The sequence below is a fragment of the Octodon degus genome, unplaced genomic scaffold (genome assembly GCF_000260255.1).
Source record: "Octodon degus isolate 3935 unplaced genomic scaffold, OctDeg1.0 scaffold00097, whole genome shotgun sequence".
In the NCBI taxonomy this organism is placed as follows: domain Eukaryota; kingdom Metazoa; phylum Chordata; class Mammalia; order Rodentia; family Octodontidae; genus Octodon; species Octodon degus.
Genome location: NW_004524673.1, coordinates 7,507,503 through 7,528,603, shown reverse-complemented (window position 1 = coordinate 7,528,603; position 21,101 = coordinate 7,507,503). Strand labels below are relative to the sequence as shown.

Here is a 21,101-nt window from a genome sequence, read left to right as displayed (position 1 = left end):
GCGAGCGAGCGCGGCCCGGCAGCGCCCCCTGGCCGCCGCGGGGCAGGAGCGCGGCTCCTGGGGCGTGCGCCTTAGGACCCCGCAGAGCCGGCTTCGGAGGGCGAGCGTGGGCACGCCCGGCCGGGAGTCCGCCCTCTCCGCTCCGCGAAGCTGCGGGGCGCTCGGAGAAGGCGAGAAGCTGTGGCTGTAGGATCTGCGGATCGCGGTCGCCGTGGATGCTCGGAGCCGAAACTCGCAGATCGAAATTCCAGTTCGTGTTTTCCTGGCATACGTAGAAAATGATCACAGCGCACTTTCATTTTTGTGAAGACCGGGAAAGTCTAAACAAGGAGTTTTGAAAAAAAAAAAAAATCACTGAACGAATTAATTCACTTTTGTTGAGCTCAGAGCTTGTCTTATTACCAACTCAAGTTCAAAAAAAGCAAACCAGCTTTGTGATACGATTCACATTTCTTAACTCGCAGTTCACCGATTTGAAGTGCACAATTAAGTGGTTTTTTAAAGTAGTCCGTTGTGTAACAGGCACCACCATCAATTTCAGACCGTTTTCGTCACCCTCGTGAAGACAGACTGCAGCCATTAATAGTCCCACGTTTTCTCCCAAGCCCTGCCCAGGCGCAGGCAAGCTATCTCTATAGACTTACTTATTCCTGAGATTCCATGTAAGTGAAATCATAATATGAACCTGTATGTCTGGCTTTTTTGACTTTGCATGTCTTCAAGGTTCCTCCATAGTGTAAAATATATTAGTAGTTCATTTCTTTTTACTGCCAAGCAATAATCCATTGTATAGCTGTATCACATTTATTCTTTTTTCCGTTCATTAACTCATGGACATAGAGGTCTTTTCCATATTTGACTCTCGCGAATGACAATACCATGAGCCTTCATGAAAAAGGTTTTTTGTGGACGTACATCTTAATTTCTCTTGGGTAGCGCTCTGGAAGAACTGCTGAACCTTGTGGCTCCTCTGCTTCACCATTTGAAGGATGGCAAGAGGCTGTTTTCCAAAGTAGAAGGCTCCTACCAACTGTACGTTGCTCTCACTTTTCCCCATCCTCGTGAACATTCGTCATCCCTTTTTGATTATGGCCTTTCCACTGTGTGAAGTGTCACGGTGTGGTTTTGATATTTTGTCTTCTTACCTTTAAAAGAAAGAAATAAGCTATATTTACAAATACTAAGCAGGTTAAGGGACAATAACAAATATTTTTCTATTTTCTTCACTCTTTATCCAGAGTCAGTTACATTGCAAGATTTGAGGGTATATTTCCTAAGACTTCTGACATTAGTTGCAAATTTGAGAGATTTCCAAACCAACTTCAATTTGATGATTTGTGGAAGGAAGCTATTAAACTCATGGTTATGGTTTATTACAGGGAAAGATTACATGAATGAACATCAGCTAAGGGCAAATGTACAGAGCACAAAATTTGGACTGCTAGACAGGCACAGCTTCTGTTGTCAGCTACCTGTGTTCTGTCAGGATGTGTTACTGTGATATCCTCCAAGCATGGATATGTGACAGAATTAGTGGAGTGTTACCAACCAGATATAATCCTCTGGGTCCAGAGATTTGGTTGGTGCCTCATTACCTAGATTTGATTACTATATGGTTGAACTCATTCTCCAAGTGCACTGGTATTACACAGCATAGGAGCCCACTTAAATGACATGGCTGGTCATTCTGGCATGGCCAGCTCTTATCCTAAAATCCAGTTTGGCTGACCAATGTAAGCAAAGACACTCTTATCAGACATGACCCGGATGACCTCCCAAAAGTAAATATCAATTATCTGACCTTCCCTGTGGACAGTGCTGAATTCTTTACCACACAGGTCAGCACCTGGTCTCTGGTGTTTTCATACAACAGAATAAACATGACTACACCGAGAAGGCCCACTGGGAGTCAGAGAACTTTAACTCAATTTCCTAATACCTTTGACCACCAACATGGGTATTAGAATCTCACCAACAATGCCCAGGTGACACTGTATCACTTTGTGGTAATAAATACAATCTTAAAAATAAGAGTCAAAAGATAGTGTCTCCTTTCTAGAGTTCCTCTTGCTAGCAACTGCTCCAGTGTGTCATCGTATCACAAGACCAAAATGTCTCCCGGAACGTGCCACTCAGGATAGCACATTTCCATTTGACCCCCGTGTGACTCAGGGGATGATACTTCAATAAAATGGCACTTTTTGACATGGTATACTTCAATATAAAGGAAAAGCTTGTGTTGCTTGTGCCTACTCTAGCATAGACTCTCAAATTCCCCCATTTGAACTCAGAGCAGACTGTGAAAGAGAACACAGCCATTTTGCATCCTCACCTGAAATCCCATTCTCTGTCCTGGGCAGGCAGCCTGAGAGATGTAACCATAGCTGGGTGGTGTATGAGATGAAGTCTGTCCCTTGGGCTCATTCGGATTCCAAGGAGATTATTTTTCAATTTAATTTCTGTTTTATAATCCTCAATATTCATTCTCAACTCAAAATGTTATCTACATCCCTCATTCTTCTGTAGAAAATGTGGTATATAAGCTTCTGAATAATGCTGAGCCTCCTCTGATCAGCCCCACACTATGACTTTTCTCTTTCTGTTTAATAAATTTATATGCTTTTTTATCTAATTAATCTTTATTTCAGTGAATCTTCACAGCATCTTCCTTCAAAGGGAAAATTTCTCTGGCACCTTTAACCCTATCAGTTTTCAAAATCAGAAGTAGTCTTCACCTTTTGGTGTAATTATAATTTCTGATATAATTAAGCTAAGAAATAATAACTATTCAGTCCTGAATATGTTAAATTGTGGGATCTCAGATCAGATCTTGGGGAAGCAAAAGGATATTTGTGGGACAACTGATGAAATACAAAGTTGTAATTTGGCTATTAGTATTGTACCACAGGTAATTAATTTCGTGGTTTTAGTCACAGTTAACCAGAGTAACATTTAGTGTTCTCATTAGATGCTCATAGGGATACATGGGAACTCTAGTCAGGATTACTATTGTGAATAACTGTAGTATAAAAGATATGTGTGGCTTTTACCTCAGTAGATTTAGGAAAGAAAGCCAGAGGCTAAAATCAATTGAATTTGACATTACTTCTGCTCCCCGAAACTGTGCTTCTGGCCCATAAACAGTTGTATGCCCAGGATAGGGTGAGGCAAGTGAGGCACCCCATCAAGTCTGGGCACCCCACAATTTAAGGGGATGCTAAGATAACTCAGTAATAAAAAATAAATAATTAATAGCTTTAAACATTCAAATTACTGCAAACATCTATGATGATGATAAAAACCATTCAAACTGTTAATAAATACCATCTTAATATGATTGACTGAATGAAAAGCACAAGTTTATAGTGGGTCACATTCTTAGTGCTACCACTTTTTTTGTTTGTTTGTTTGTTTGTTTTCTGTCTGTATGTTTTTGTTGTTTTTCAGGTTTTGTTTGTTTGTTTGTGTTTGTTTTGGTGGGACTGGATATTGAACTCAGGCTCTTGCGCTTGCCAGGGAAGCACTTATTCCACTGAGCCATCTCCCCGGCCCCTGTTTTTTAGTTTTTTGAGACAAAGTCTTACTATATAATTCAGGATGGCCTTAAACTTGCAGTCCTCCTGCTTTAGTCACCCATGTGCTAGGATTACAGGTGTGCACCATCATGCTTTGCATTGGCTTGGTGCAATCCTCTGAGTAAGCAGGTCTAATAAGAAACTGTAAGTGTCCTAACAGTATAGTAACCTGGATTTAGTTAACATATAAAAATATAATTTTTGCTACATCAGTTGGAAGACTTCCATTTAGATTTTCCATTTGTCAACTTTCCAAGACATATTATGGAGTTCCAGTGATTTGAATATCCATTATAAGCTGAAACTCACCTAGCTGTAAAAGGGAAATCATCAAAGTTTGTAGCTACAGCTTTGTGGTCAAACCTATAGCAGAATGAATCTGGGGAAAAGGTAAGGTGTGTACATACTTTTATTAAGAATCTAGAGATGGCAGCTTAGAGATTAAGAGCTACTGCTAGCTGATTAGTTGGTGCAGAGCTCACATTATAACTGCTAGTACTTTGAATATCACCATTCCTATTTTCATATGGCTAGTACCAATTTCTTCCAGTGTCAGTTTTAGTATATTTATTTAATGTATTTTTTTTTTTTTTTTTGGTCAGTTGGTACTTTGCCATGTAATCACATTTTCTTTAACATGGAGTTTCAAAAGTTTCATGCTTTAAATTGCAAAGTATGGTATTTGGGGCCTTTAAAAATGCAGTGACAATTTTATAGAAGTCTTTAGAAAATAAGGTGAAATATACAGGGCTTGTTGTTCTGGCAATTTTCCAAGACATGACTATTTCCATGTCAAGAAATATCTGCAGTCAACTGCCTTGGATTATAGCCAAGAATGATGTCTAGTTGTGTGTAACAAGTTCAGCTCCATGACCTTGTTCATAGATTATTCAGAGGTATGTGTTAAATGTGTAGAAAATGTTCGGATTCAGCAGTCATGGATTCTGTGACTACATGTTTTTAAAATAAACGCCAACCTTCACCTTTTCCACAAATTCTACTTACTCCTTCAGTATTATTTAACCTTAACATTTGCTTTGCAAGGGTGAACCGTGTGTATGTTTTTGCTTAATAATTTCACTTAAGTTAGGAACATTGTGGCAATTCATCTTTCTCTCTCTCTCTCTTTTTTTTTTTTCTTTGTGGTACTGAGGATGGAACTTGAGGAACTTGCGCTTGCCAGGCCGGTGCTTATGCCACTGAGCTATCTCCCCAGCCCTTCATCTTTCATTCCTTCTTGCATTCTTCAGCATGGATCTCCTAAAACTATGGATACAACACACATCAACAGAGCCACAATACCACTATCACATTTAAGGCAATTCATAACAATATCATCACTTTATCTAATATCAGGTCATATTCATATTTTTTCAATTGTCCCCAAATCAACTTCTGTAGTTTTTTCCAAACCATGATCCAACCAAAGTTCAAATATTGCTGTGGCTTCACTTTCATTTAATCTAGAAGAATCCTCCAACCACTTTTTCCTAATGACATTGATGAAACCAGGACATCGAAGAACATCTTATGTTCTCTTTGAGTACTCCCTTGGGTGTCATTTATTCTCTCACCCCTGAATTTTGTAACCCAACAGTTAGATATAATGATTAGATTATGTGACAGAGTTTTGTAAAGAGTACTTCATAAATATATTTCATACTTCATCTCACTGGGAAGCATATCAGTATCTTCCAACTCACATGATTTTACAATATCATATTGACGTTCTTCCCAGGGATTAGAGAAAAGCCTTATTCTTTTCTTTTGAAAAGGGTAACTATTTTAATTACTAGTCTGGCCGAAGTAACAATAGCAACTTGAAGCTCATGAAACTTTGTTTTTCTGCCTAGCATGGCTATTTCTGCAGCTATTGATTACAATAATAATGCAGCAATCTGACTGCCCTGAGGCCATCAAGCTATGTGGAAGCCCAAACTAGTCCATGCAAGAAGACCACTTATAGAGGCCTTGAGAATTTCTGGAAAGAGATGTCCAGCTATCCCCAGACTCCATCCCTCTGCTATTCAGCACCAGCCCCTGACTGGAATTGTGCAAAGGACTCCTAGTCAGAACTACCTGGCCAAACCTTTGCTGAATTCCTGACACACAGCAATGGAGAGAAAATAATGCAACAATGTAGAACTGAAATAACATGTTACCATCATGTCTTCTTCTCATACTTTGTCTTGATGTAGTGACCTTATAGGTTGCCTCCTGGACCTTTCACGTATCAAAAGCTTGGTTAAGACTGGATTCCAGGTCTTCTCCAGAAGCACGGTGGCTTTATGAGCTTTATTTTTCACACAAGTCTAATTCAGAATTTCTATTTCCTAAAGATGTTAAGTAAATTTTTATACTATGTATTATTAGAGTTCAGAGTGTTACTGTTTAGTTTCTTTAGCCAGTTAAGTCATTAAACTACTCTTAGCATCTCAAACCAAAATCTTGAGTCTAGAACTGTTGATCAAACCAGTATGGATATTGATTATATCTGAAATTTGAAACTCTTCTTGGCTGACCATCAAAAAAAAAAAAAAAAAAAAAAAAATCCATTCTTACCCATCCTCAGGTATTTGCTGATACTTAGAATCTTCTAGTCTCACAAATGGACGTTCTAAATTTTTTTTTTTTTTTTTTTTCAGAACCGGGGATTGAACTCAGATCCTTGTGTTTGCCAGTCAAGCGCTTATCCTACTGAGCCATCGCCCCGGCCCCTGGACGTTCTAAATTGTGGGGTTTTATTCCTCGGGTCACACACTTGGTGAGTCTATGAATTCAACTGATATAATTTGGTTCCCCCTAGAACCAAATACTGAGTTTGGCCTTTGATTTCTGTATCACCATGGTTCCAAGAAATCTTATGTTTAGCATAATCATGGACCCATGGGTTTCCATACCTGTTTCCAGCCAGCAATCTTTGAAATTCTCATCTTTCTATTTTGTCCTCTAGTAGCTTCAAAGTGGAACCCTAATTTTTATCCCCACTAAGCACTTCATTCTTTGTGGCCACAGGCAGTGATATAATTAGTTCTCACAAGTTACCAAATTCCCATTAGATGCTATTGATGGCTGTAATCCTAACTTAAGTATCTTGTCATCTGTGTTGCATGATCAAGACTGAAGGACCTCTGTGCAGCACCAGATATGCCAAAGCTGGGTCAGGGGCTTATACACTGACTGCCAAGTAATGAAGGACAATAGGAACTGGTTCCTACAGTGGGAAATCAGAGTATCTCCCAAACCAGGAAGGCCGACTGGATGAAGCACCTCTCCAGAAGACATTTGTTTGATGACTATCATTATGGTCTGTTTCTCTGTCTCTTTTAAAAATATTTTGTTATTTTATAGGACACCAGAGGAAGAGATTAATTTTGCTATTTTATAGGACAGCAGAGGAAGAGACTAGTTCCTAGGATCAACAGTTAATCTGTCAATTCTTATTTTTTTTAAAATATTGAGAAATTGAAACTAAAAATATAAAGAAAAATACCCATATTTCTATATGACTCAAATACTGTTAATTTCTTAATGTGTTTACTTTCTATCCTAATTGTCTTTTTCTTTTTTTTTAAATGGAGCTATTTGTGTGAGGAGGCAAAAAGCAAAAATTATACATGCTCAAATGCTACCTGATCCCCTCATCAAGGTGAATGACACTATCCAGATTGATTTGGATACTGGCAAGATTATCGATTTTATCAAGATTGACACTGGTAACATGTACATGGTGACTGGAGGTGCCAACTTGGGAAGGATTTGTGTGATCCCAACAGGGAGACACATCCTGGTTCTTTTGATGTGGTGCACGAGAAAGATGCCAATGGCAAAAGCTTTGCCAGCTGCCTCTCTAACATTTTTGTTACTGGATGAGGCAACAAACCATAGATTTTTCTTTCCTGGGGAAAAGGAATATGCCTCCCCATTGCTGAAGAAAGAGACAAGAGGCTAGCAGCTAAGCAGAGCAGGGGGGCGAAATGGTCTCTCGGTGACAGGAGGGAAGCATAATGACAAGTTTAAAAATAAGAAAAACATTACCTTATAGAATATGTGAGATGATGAACTGTTGCAAAGAAAACACAGCAGGAATTTGGTATTGGGAACGTCAGGGTAGACAGATATTTAACAGAGGATGATCATAAAAGTCATTTTTTTCCTGGAAAAGGGATATTTGAAAATATCTCCTCAAATATAGGAGAGAAGCAAAGTAAAATCAACCCAAATCACACTACTTCACAAATAGCATAAGCATTAGGTAAAAGTTGTTCCAGGTATCTGCATGCATACAGATTTTTATATGATTATGGACAAATGGATAGATGATGGATGGGCATAAAGATGTGGCTAAGAGAAGTAATGTTTATTTTCTGTATGTCTCTTTTTATGATAGTTTAACATATCTAATAGTCTTTAAAATTTTTTAAAATATTTTTCACTATTACATGTAGTACATAATGATCACATTCTTCTTGGGGAGTTAGCACATGTACATAAGTCATCTTAATTTTTTTATTCCATTTTCCCATTCTCCTTCCCCCCTCTAGCTCTTGGTCCTCTTCCCATTTGCAAAAGATCTTAGTGTTTTCTGTGTCTTTGCTCTTTATTTACTTTGCTTCTTGTGTAAGAGAAGTTTAAAAGTATTAAAGCTTGTATGTCTAATATAATTCGCTTACATTATATCTAGGTGCATCTATTTGCATTCAAATGATTCAGTTTTACTCTTCTTTGTGGAGTAACCCATTGTGTAAAACATTACATTTTTTCTAAAAACATGGATGTGCATGTGTCACTGTAATATAATGTCTCTTTTGGGAAGATAATCTAGAAGAGGCAAAACTGGGTCAAATGAAATTTCTAGTTTAACTTTTTTGAGGACTCTCCATTCTGATTTTCATAATGGCTGTGCTACTTTACACTCCCATCAACAATGTAGAAGACTTCCCAACACCAGCATTTTTTAATCTAGTGTCTTGATGACAGTCATTCTTTCTGGAGAAGATAGAAACTTAAAATGTCATTTCACTTTGTATTTCTCTACTAGCTAGAGATGTTGAGCTTATCTTCATATACTCATTGGCCATGTGTATTTTTTCTGAGAAATGCATGTTCATCTTAGTTGCCCTTTATTGGACTGCATCTTTTATTTTGGCTTTTAGTTCTTTATATGCGCTACATAAAGTCCTCTGAGCAGCCAGCAGAATTTTTTCCCATTCTGTAGATTGTCTCTTCATTCTGTTAGCTGTTTCCTTTCCTATGCAGGTTTTTAATTTGATACAATCCCATTTCATTGATTCCTGGTATATATTTCTTGTACACTTGGGGTTCTGTTCAGGTTCTTGCCTGCTGGGAAGATAGCTCAGTAGCATCAGTGCCTACCTGGGAAGCACAAGGTCCTGGGTTTGATCCCTGGCACGTGTGCACGCACACACACACAAAATTGCCTGAGCTTGTTTTTTTATTTTTCTGAGCCTGTTTTTAAGAGTTTTACCTATTTTATCTACTAGCAGATTGTTTCGTTTTCATACTTGGATCTGTGATCCACTTTGATGTTACTTTAGCACACAGTGAGGGACATGGGTCTGGATTCAATCTTCTGCATGTGGATAACCAATTTTTCCAGCACCATTTGATGAAGGAGCTACCTTTCCCCTGGAATAAGGTTTTGGCCCCTTTGTCAAATATCTAGAAGCTAAATTACCTGGATTTGTTTGTGAATCCCCTATTCTGAGCCACTGATCCATCTTTTTTTTTTTTTTTAAACTAGTATCATGCTGTTTTATTTTTCTACCATATCTTTGTAGTATAATCTGGTCTGTGACTGTGATGCCTCCTGCCTTGTACTTATCTCCCAGAACTGCTTTTGCTACTCTATGTCTCTTTATGTCCCACGTGAATTTTAGAATTCTTTTCTCTAGTTCCGTGAGGAAAGCTACTGGTATTTTGATTGGGACTGCAATAAATGTGTCTTGAAGTATGGCCATTTTCACTGTATCATTTCTGCCTGGCCAGGAATAGAAGTTTCTTTCATTTTTCTTATGTCCTTTTAGAGCTCACCTTTCACAGTACTATAATTTAATTCTTAAGTTTTTACATTTTTCATGCTGTTATGAAAGGTATTATTTCCCTAATTTATGAATGAATTCATAATTGTTGCTAAGAAACGCATACAATCTAAATGTTACAAATCAATGAACATGTTGAAATTTAACAGCAGCATCTTTGCAGCAATCAGGCACTAAAGAATTCTAAGGTATGTTGAGGACAGCTACGGTTGGTTCTAGAAAACAGGACATACAGGTAGATCTTAATGGAAACAGTGTTTGGACTAGAGGAAAGAAAGGACACTGTATTAGAGGATTCATATGAAAGGATGGAGATAGGAAATACATGTGCCACCTGAGAGCTCAGGAACTTGGGATCAAATCATTGTCAGCACTCGGCATGTCCAGTATGCCTATTTCCTTTATGAAAGTGATCTGTTTGCTTAGAAAGTATTTACCCAAAATAAAAAGAATCAAAATGTATTAATAGATTGTGTGTGTGTGTGTGTGTGTGTGTGTGTGTGTGTGTGTCCGGCTCAGCCCAATCGGGGACCAGGCTTGCACGGCATGTGGTACCTGGGATCAAACTATGGTCCCTGCACCCTTGCTGAAGCAGGTGCTTTAGACTGCTCAGCTATCTCATCACTCCATATTAATAGATTTTGAGAAATAGGAAGAAAATGTTCAGATGGGAAAGGGAACAAAGGAGGGTTGAGGGGAGTAAAAGAACAGAAAAAAATTGGAAGCAAAGCTTTTGTAAATAAGAAGATAGGTTGAAGGGAAGGGAGAGGATTGGGGAAAAAAGAATTAAGATATAATATATGCAGGTACAAATTCCCTATGATGGATGTGATCATTATGTGCATCTCAAATGTACCAAAACAAAAATTAATTTTTAAAAACGATCTCTACTCCAAACTCTATAATGGTTAAGAGCCAGAGAAAGCATATACATTCAGGCTCCTCTAAGTTTGTGTTCATATAAAACATGTGGAAATGGCCTATTAAGCAGACCCTACCATTTTATTATTTTAAAAAATCACTTATTTGGTACAGGGTCTCACTAGCAGCTCAGACTCACAGTGATCCTCCTGTCTCAGCCTCCTGTGCTGGGATTATAGGTATGTGTCACCATGCCCAGTTTCAGTGGCTGGCATGGCATGTGGTACCAGGAATTGAACCTGGGTCCTTGCACTTACCAGGCAGGTGTTTAGACTGCCGAACTCTCTCTCCAGGCCCTACTCTACTGTAAGTTTGAAGTTATTAGGCAGCATAAGTAATTTTACATAGAAATTTACAAAGCGAAGCTACAACTACAAGTGATACGGATAGTGAGTGACACACAGCTCTGAGGGCACATGTGAAGAAGTGTGATAAAGTATACACTTAAGACTGATACTATACTTATACACTATTTGGTCATGTATTAAATAACAAGAGTATTTCCTCAAATTCTGAATTCACAAAAACTCTGGCTTTCAATTATATATAATTTCATTCTCCTAAATTATAATACTGCATAATATAGTTCTGAGCCTGATAAACAGATAAGACATATAAATTATCTTATCCATACATAATTCAGCATTGGTCTGCCAAGTTAATTTCCAAGTCTCTCACAAAAAGCTACTTAAAAACAGAATTTTCATGCGCATACTCTCATTTTAAATTGTAAAATTTAAATCTTTGTAATCATTTTAGATAAGCTCTCCTAAACAGAAGACCCCAAATAAAGAAGCATACACAGAATGTAGCCAGTAGTAGGTTATGCCAATTTACTTCACATATATTTCAAGCCTGTGATTTCTATTTATTACCAGCAAAAACAATCTGTACAGAAAATCCAAAGGCAATCGCACAGCATAAAATGTAAAATGTGCAAATACACTTTAAAATGCGAGTTACTGGATACCATTTGTGTTACTGGATACATCTGCAAGGTAAAACTTTATGGTAAGTAAGGACTCCACTCATTCTAGATAACTTAATCTTCTGCATGTTCAGCCAATGCAAATGTACAAGGCACAATTTAGTGTTGATGCTCTGATGTGTCATACATCCTCAGATTATTTATTTGAAGAAGTTAAAATAACAATGTCCATGTTTATATTTTATTGTTTAATGAGACATCAGTTGATTTCTAAAGCTTCATAAAGTATTACATTTATAACATATACATGATCATATATGTAAATTTCCCTGAACTTAAATGGAGAAAGCAAAGATCCTTGCTATCCTATATAAAAAACTAACCCACATGACACATAGGAAACTTTCCATAATCCAAAGGGACGCCAAGTTCTTATTAGCAAAGGTTCCCGTTACAGTATTTCATGATAGTTATTTTAAAAATTCATACTTATGTACCACCTGTTTTGGCCAATCTTTACAAAACAACATTGAAATAGACAATTTTTTTCTTCAAGGTAAGGACAATGCCTAATATAGAAAGTCTTTCTTTTGACAATGCACAGTGGAAGGTTTACTCAGTTAAATATGAAAGTTTGTTGCCTTTAAAGAAATTACTACACAGGAAAAAAAAAAAACAAAAAACTGTTAAAAATCAGTAAGAGCACTGATTATAAAACAATTCAAATACTTTCTAAACCAATCACAGCAGTGCTCTTTGTTTTATTGCCCATCCCTGAGTACAGATTCTATCATTTATAATTTAATAAAGTAAACTGTACATTAAGAATGTTTAAAATTTTTTTCGAAATATAAAGCCCTATTTCATTTTAGTTAAAAAAAAAAGATAAAAGATAAAAAACTGTAAAGACTACCACTCATAAAAACTAAGAATTTGTAGGTCAATATTTAATACTTTTTACTGGGTAATTTCTAATTTTTATGCTGTTCACATATTGCTCATTTTCTTATTACCCATTATTTTATAATTTTTGTTATTGGGAGCATTTAACAGGTGACAGAGGAAAAGTACAGCATGAAACTTAAAGGAACTCTGGAAAGAGATGTATTCTTCTCTGTGGTAAGAGCTTACTGGAAATGATGTGAATGCCATCCAAGAAAGGTAGAAATGTCTATGAAAGAATACATATAGTAAATATCTTCCTTGCTGTCTTTGGTTTAGCCTTCTTGGCCAAAATCTTCTGTAAACTTCTTTAATTTCAGTAAGTCGTGTTCATTGACTGTGGGCTTTGTGTTAGATAGTGATCGCAACATATCCGACTGTCAGGGAAAAGGAGGGAAGGGGTATTAAAAATGGATTTCATAAAATGTAAATCACTGCACTGTTATCATTCCTGTTCATCATTTTAACCCAAATGCATACAAACATATGCAGTGTACCATACAATCCCTGCTGACAATCCCTTTTTCTAAAGCATTTCATTGATCATGTATTTACTGTAGCAACTTACAATTTCTTTTTCACTCTCCAACTAACCCTTCCAAGAGCTGCTCATTACCTACTAGAAGTGCAATCATGTTAACCTGAAGATAAAGGCCCTCCTCAGTCTGGTTATGGTCTAATCTCTGGCGTTTAGTTGTTTTCCTTAAACAAAGAGATCATCAGTCTTTCCAACTAAGTACAATTCTAAAGGAGCAATTTTATTACAGAAAATAATTTCACTACAAAGCCTTATGGAAATTTATAAATTGAAGCTAAATATTTTGAAAACCAAGTACTTATAAATAAGAAAATAGGGCCAGCTAGATTGGTCAGTGGACTGAAGTGCCTGCTTAGGCAGAGCTGGGGTTGGGTCCCCGCTATGTTGTGCTGGCCCTGACCCCAGGGTGTGCTGAAACAGCAATTAAGACCAGGCACAGTGGCGTGGGCCCATAATCCTAGCTCTTGGGAGGCTGAATATAGGCAGATCCCTACGAGTCCAATCTATGTAGTGAGACCTTGTAGACCCCGTACTAAATACAAAAAAACTCAAAACAAAAAGAAAATATAACAACTTTTCAGTTACCCTTAATTCTCTAAAAATAACATGGCCTCAAAATGAACTACACTCCCTACCCCCCAAAAAAGACTCTTTCAGACAGGTCTCACTCAGTTACCGAGGCTGGATTCGTACTTCTGATCCCCCTGCTTCAGTCTCGCTGAGCACTAGCATATCAGGGAAATGTCAACACAGCAGACTACAGAGAAGGACTTCTGAATAACTTCTCAGATAAAGACCACAGTTAACAATGAAGATATGTATATCTGCACTTTTAAATATACCCGTTTACGTACAAGTACACATCTATGTATATACATAAATTTCTTCTCTGAAAGCTCTTGTTAATCTACCATAAAACCGAAAATCTGCAGCTGAAGGGGAAAATTTTAAAAACTTCAATTTTAATCATGAAGAAAAAAAAAAAAATTTGGATCTCCCTAAGTTCTCTTAAAAAAATACTTTCTAAACAATAAAATCCTACAAATTATTTTAACACCTTCATTATAAACTACACAAATGTGTTTTCTAATAAAAATTCTGCTTAAATTCAGGTAAGCAGTTTTTAAAAAGTTAAAAATTTTCAACCAAAAATTTTAAAGACTTGTATTATTTAAACTTCTTACGAAGTCTTAAGTTAAATGGGAAAATACCATTTATGAATACCATGACACCAGGATTAACATTTATGACTATTTCTAAAAATGCAAAATTTAGGGGAATTTTTTTTACTAACCCTATATTTTAGTTAAGTTCTCATAATAAGTTGTAAGTAAAAGTATTTTGGGAGATGACAGTCCAGCTATACAACCTACAAAGTCAACAAAACATGGTCGTGCATACCTGTAATCCTCATACTCTGGGAAGCAGAGGCAGGATGATCACAATTTCAAGCCTAGCGTGAGCAACTTAGCAAGATTTTCTCATAGTAAAAATCTTTTAAAAAGGTCTGGATATAACTCAGTGTTAAAGCCCTGGATTCTTACCCTAGTATCCCAAAATAAATTTGAGAAATAACAGTAAGTAGCCTTAAAGTTTCACAGCCCTAGAAAATGTTTTAAAAATAATTATTTTTATATTTTAAATTCAACTAATCTTTATAATTTTTAATGTATGTGGGAAATAGTCAATAAGCATTCCTGATCATACTAATATTTTCCAGCATCTCAACACAGCAACGACAAACCTTTTAAAGCTTTCCATAACAAATAACTGGCTGTGGGAACACATGCTACAGGTTCACCACCACTGTATTAATGTAACTAAAAAATTTTATCTTTAACCAACAAATCATGAAGTGCAATATCTTAAAGTACTTCTTAAAAGAAAAATTCAAACCATGGAAACAACTGGCTCCAAAAGTTTATCTCCAGGGACATCCATCCATGTCATTTCAATGGCACCAGCATCTCCCGGAGAGCACGGTGTTAGCAGATCATCTACAATTTTGTTGGGGTCATCTCGGGAAGGTCCACAAACCTATAGTAAGTAACAGTTTAAAATATTTATTGAACAAATTAAATAAACATTAAAATTTAGGCTATTTTCAAGGAACCTAAAAGTGTATGTTTTGTGTTAAAAATTTTTATGTTGGGCCGGGGAGATGGCTCAGTGGTATAAGCGCTTCCCTGGCAAGCACGAGGGCCTGAGTTCAATCCCCAGGTCTGCCAAAAAAAAAAAAAAAAAAAATTTATGTCTAAAAAATATACAACCAAAATAGTTATTTTTGGGATATAGGAGATGTTTTTTCCTTGATACTTTTCTCTATTGTGAAATTTTCTATAATACTTATTCATATATGGAGGGAAATGAGTTTTAAAAAAGAATAATATTTATATGTGAGTATATTTTTCCTTTAATGTATGAATGGACATAATCTTACAGATCAAAAACAGACATTTAAACTTTGATCTCAGAATCAGAGCAGGTATGAAACACACAGGGATGCAGCTCAGAGGTACAGTATCCACCTGGCAAGTGTGAGGCCCTGGGTTCAATTCTCAGTACCCAACACCCTCCCTTCAAAAGTTAATAGCCTCAGTTTAACTTACTATGTATGATGTGCATTTTTTTTTGGGGGGGGGGTCTTTCTTCTCCAAAATTTCAATGGCACAGATCAGCGATTTGAGTTTTTGACTGTTATACGTTCTGATCTACCAGTGGGTTTAGAGTAGTAACTTCAATAAATTAAATAGACAAATACGTACTTGCTAACTGAAATAGTTAGCCTTAGAAATAGAAAAGGAGGGGCCCATGGAGATGTTTGCTATCACTGTTGATCGAAAACCCTACTGCTAAATATTTTTCTCAGTAAAGAAATGCCTGAAGGGCAGAGAAGTAATAACCAGGTACCAGGATTAGTGTAATGAATATTATCTCATTTCATTCTTATACCAGCACTTGAAGTAGCATTACTTCCATTTTAGATTGAAAAGGGTTGAAGATAGGTAATGATTTGCTCAACAAATATGGTAGGCAGGCTGGCGAGATAGCTCAGCAGACCAAAGTGCCTGCTTAGGCAAGCTTGGGCATGCACAGGAACCACTCCCCAGTGCCACATGCCAGACCCTCCCCCATGACCAGCTGAGTAGGCTACAAAAAAAAAGAAAAAAAGAAAAAAAGAAAGAAATATGGTAGGTAAATTGAGGTGCCTAGTTTCCTAAATTTGGAAGGTTTAGTTCAAGCTCCTTTTTCAGAATGCTTACTGTATTATGATATATACAACTAAGGGTATCTTAGTTGTGACATATTGGTCTTGCCATATACTGTGAGATTAAGTTTCTAATAGTTTACCGAGAATTTATACATTAATACTTTAAGTAATATTGGATACTGCTATCTTCAATACATCAGGAATGCTGATGCACTGTTATTGGGGAAGTTATAGTATTTTATAACATCTCTGCTATATACTGTACCACTATATGCTCAACTCAGTAGGCCAAACACTGTACAGGAAAGGCAGGAGGACAGCAGAATGGTTGCACTTTCAGATTTTTAAAATACACCTAAGGAAAAAAGACCTACTTAAGACAAAATACTTCAACAAACCTACTGACATCAGTCCCATATTAACTAATAACAGGTGGCTAGCAATATGGACCTCTTGTTTTTGTGAAGATTAAATGAAATAGTAAGATGTAGGATAGAGCACAGAGCCAGACAATGCAAATATTTAAAAGATACTATCCAGTATTATTTTTACTTTGTTCATGATTCTGTTTGTGTTTTTAGCTGCATCAGAAGCACCTTATAACTACACTTATACCAAAATACTTCACAGAACTATTTAAAATGTTAGGATTACAAATAGCAGGCAGTAATAAATGAACTTTACAGAACTAATTTTCAATGAAACAGAAATACACCTATTACATAAACTCACATATTGTACTACCAAACAACACTGAAATCCTTACAAATTCACTGAAGACAAACCAATGACAGTCTTGAAACTTTATTTTAAAAAGATCTAAAAATAAATAAAAACAGATAAAAAAGACATGAAACTCACCCTTTTGAAGTGAGTAGCTGACTGTACTTTTCTAACAGGCTGCATAAGTGCATCACGAACAATGATACTTATATCTGCTCCTGAATAGCCATCAGTTTTCTTCCCAAGTTCTCGGAAGTCTGCTTCTGTAAGGCTGTTCTGAGTGGTTCCCAAGTGCAACTTAAACATTGCTGCTCGGGCATGGGGTTCAGGCAAAGGAATGTAGATTCGTTTCTCAAATCTTCCAAGACAAGAAGTTATATCAGGGATATTAAAATAGGTATTTAATTTTAATTGAAAATTAGGGTATTTTCAAGAAGAAAATAGAAGACTGATATATTACCTATAAAATTGTATATGAGGGGGGCTTCAATGAAATATAAGATTATATCTACAAATTTTAGAAGCATCAAATTCTGCTATGCTTAATCAAAATGAAAGGTCAGCATAAGGCAATATATTTTGTAATGTGAAGGAGTCCAGTAAAGAAATCTTGTCTTCAATAAACCAGGCAAACAAACAAGCAAATGGCCATCTCTCTTCCCTTAAGTCATGGTCAGGGCACACTAAAAAATTTATGAAAACTTATCAGAATGCCTCCTCACCAGAAGGAGAATTTCCATTTACTTGCTACATAGGTAGTTAAAAGTAAGGTATTTACTATATCATCATACCTCCGCCTAATGGCAGAATCCAGAACCCAGGGTATGTTTGTAGCTCCCAGAACCAAAATTCCATCATTGTCCACACCAACCCCTGTGGGAAAATAAATAATATTTAAAATAATTTCATTTGTCATTTAAAAATCTTGTATGTTCTTTTGAAAACTTGTAGTGCAGCTTTAACATTAAATCGTCTCATCTTCAGGGTCTCTGAAAAGTGTGATACTAGGGATTCAACCCAAGTCTTTGCACTGAGTTGTATATCAAGCCCTTTTTTACTTTTTATTTTGAAATAAGATCTGGCTGAGTGATGACACTGCCCACAGTGGGTGCAAACCTTTGATCCCCTTGCCTCAGCCTTTCCCACTGCTGGGATCGCAGAGATGTATCTATCACCACAACTGACTACAAGTGGTTATACCAGCGAATCCTACAAGATGACAGCTAGATGCTGCATGCATATGAAATCAAGATGAACTGTGGCATCAGTGAATTTGTCAGAACAAATTCTGCTTATATTTTTTTCAACTGTTATAATGGGTTATATAACAAAGACCAGTGTAAAACATGAGTGACACTACCTTGCATTTGCACAAGAAACTCTGTCTTAATTCTACGTGCAGCTTCACTTTCATTTTCACTTCTTGAACCACACAGAGAGTCAATTTCATCAATGAAGATAATGGAAGGTTTATTCTCCCTGGCAAGCTGAAATAAGTTCTTAACAAGCCTAAAAAGAAATAAGTTTTCAGTCTCTAAAAAATAGTAAAACATTAAAAGCAATATAGATCAAAAGCCTAATGATGTTTCAGATACAAAGAATAAGAATGTTATAGTTAGAAAACTCACTTTATAATTTATAAGGTTTTAAAATATGTAAATAAAGTCACAATATAAAAAGATCTGTCATATAGGATTAGTTATATATTTTTCATAAAATGTCAAATTAAAAATTGATCTGATAAAGAAATAAAAACATGTCACTCTTCTAAACATTCAGTAATAAATCTGTAACTTTCACCCTGATACAGTGGCTTCTACCATGCATAGAAGAAACAAACAGAACAAAAAGATTTACTACTTACTTTTCACTTTCACCCAGCCACTTAGAAACAAGGTCAGAGGAAGATACTGAAAAAAATGTGGAGTTGTTTGCTTCTGTTGCTACAGCTTTGGCTAAATATGATTTTCCTGTTCCTGGTGGTCCAAACAATAGGATTCCTCTCCACGGTGTCCTCTTGCCTAAAATGTGCATTAGAAAAGTAAGATGAGAATTTTAACTGTTTTTCAGTTACCGTAGATATTATCCATAGTAAAGAATACTCCAAGAAGGTTTTTACTGTAAAGCTATCACAGTAAGAATAAAAAAGATATTTTAAAGCCACCTGGGCATCATGACGCAAGCTATTATTTTGGCATGAGGAGGCTGAAGCAAGAAGATTCAAGGTTTGAGCCCAATACAGGCAATTTAGTGACTTGGCAAGACCCTGTCTCAAAAAAAAAAAAAAAAAAAGAAAAAAAAATATACATATATATATGGCTGGAGATGTAGCTTAGTACACAGACCCAAGTTCAATCTCTAGTACCATAAATAAAGAAACCAATTTAAGGTAAGTACGTCTTAAATGAATTTTGTTACTTCTAGAGATACTTTTTTTGGCAAAAGTATATTTATTTAAATACAAGCCTAACAGCAAGTTTTTTTGCTTGTTCACTCATGCATTCAACCAGTACGTATCATGGGATGTGCAGAACAGAAAAACAAAAGGATCTCTGCCCTGTACAAGCTTATAGTCTAATGAAGGAAAAAAAGTTCAGTTAAAAGTTTACTTTCTAATGATCTACTGTGTGCATGGCTCAACACCACTCTATCCATAACAGAAGCACAGTGCCTTTTGGGTGACTTGTGGACGTGCACTTTATTTTGGATGTGCAGTCTAGGTGCTGTGTAAAGTGTTGCTGAATTCTTAATTTACAGCGAAGCAACAAGTTAGTGTTAGCAATCTCAATGGGCAGTTTGGGAACATTATAGGAACTCGTATCTTAAATCCCAGCTTTTCTAAAGTATCACAAAGCAGTAAAGGAACTTTTTGTGCCTCCATTTTGCTAATGAGAAATTATAATGCTATCTAAAATAAACCAGAGTGTGTTATAGCTGGTAAATATATTAAAAATATCTGGGAACAACCTGTTGATGGGCATAGTATCTGCAACAGAATGACACAGATGACTGGCAGGAGAACTAAATATTGTTATTTCTGTTATGAAAGAGCCAACTTCTAGATGAATTCTGTTTTTCTCCTAAATGTGCACAATTATAATTCTATGTTCCCCTGCTGATAACACATACAATACTGCTATCATATGAATACTTCTGGGTGGTATTCTTTTTATTTAAATAATTATCTTTTTAAATGTATGTTAGAAAAACACCTATTTATAACAGACAGAAATCAGTATTTAAAATAATATTATTAGGTAAAAATCAATGATTTGAAATTCAAATAAAGGAAAAATAATCTGTTACAAATCAAGAAAGAGATGACCTCTAGGGAGGGCAGACAAAAGGATGATTACTTGGCTACTAGTAGTACAACCTTAATAGAACCCTTCTTTATCTGGGGGATGAATACACAGACAAACTGATAAGGAAGCTGAATATATACATTTCCCACATAATGAAGTATTTATGATTTACTTCAATAATTTTTTTTGTAAAAAGTGAGCTATTTTAAGGAAGATATTTTAAAAACAGATTACATATATATATATATAAAACTTCATGGAAAGGTTACATAAATGATTCATGTTTGGAAAACATCGATAACATGGTATGAGCTTAGTCACATATTTGTACCTTTATAGGACTACATTAACTTTTAAACCAATCCACATCCGGAAGGTAGATGTCACACTTGAAGCTCGGTAGACCAACACATAACCTACTAGTTCTTTGCTTTCCTCCTGATGGCTGTGTGACACACTGTCTGGATCTGATTTGATGTCAAGGTCACAGATTTGCTCCTTAAATAAACAAGTTTTTTCGAAAGGACAAACTTGTGCTTAACTATTACGATCATGGGCGTAGCCAAATCATGGACACAGGCCATCAGTCACAAAAAGGACAATGTGAAGGAATGATTCAGCACAGACAAATCACTTACTGCTGGAACTAGAACTTGAGCTATCTCCAGATGGTGGGTCAGCAACATTCTCTTCACAGTGATAATCAGCTGTCCCTTTGCCCCTAGAGGATATGCACTTCATCTGAAGCCGTTAAATAATTCTTACTCCTCTTTTTAAGAAATGGAAATATTCTTAAAAAACTAATACACGTCTATTGCAAAAATTCAGATTAAAGTCAAAAGAAAAATTAAAATCATTTTAATCTTATTCCCTAGGCACACATTAACATTTTAAAG

At 36.2% G+C, this 21,101-nt stretch overlaps 1 protein-coding gene across 1 annotated transcript in view; it reads right to left on the bottom strand.

Annotated features, from left to right (window-relative positions):
* Positions 1–11,367: 11,367 nt before the first annotated feature.
* Vps4b (vacuolar protein sorting 4 homolog B) overlaps positions 11,368–21,101 on the bottom strand; it is a 28,260-nt gene continuing 18,526 nt past the window's right edge. The window contains exons 6-11 of the mRNA XM_004638258.3: positions 18,765–18,921; positions 18,261–18,409; positions 17,692–17,773; positions 17,039–17,258; positions 14,863–15,003; positions 11,368–12,805 (exon numbers count right to left, since the gene is read on the bottom strand). Of these exons, the coding sequence (XP_004638315.1) occupies positions 12,704–12,805; positions 14,863–15,003; positions 17,039–17,258; positions 17,692–17,773; positions 18,261–18,409; positions 18,765–18,921 (851 nt within the window). The 3' untranslated portion in view covers positions 11,368–12,703. The remainder of the gene's footprint in view (positions 12,806–14,862; positions 15,004–17,038; positions 17,259–17,691; positions 17,774–18,260; positions 18,410–18,764; positions 18,922–21,101) is intronic.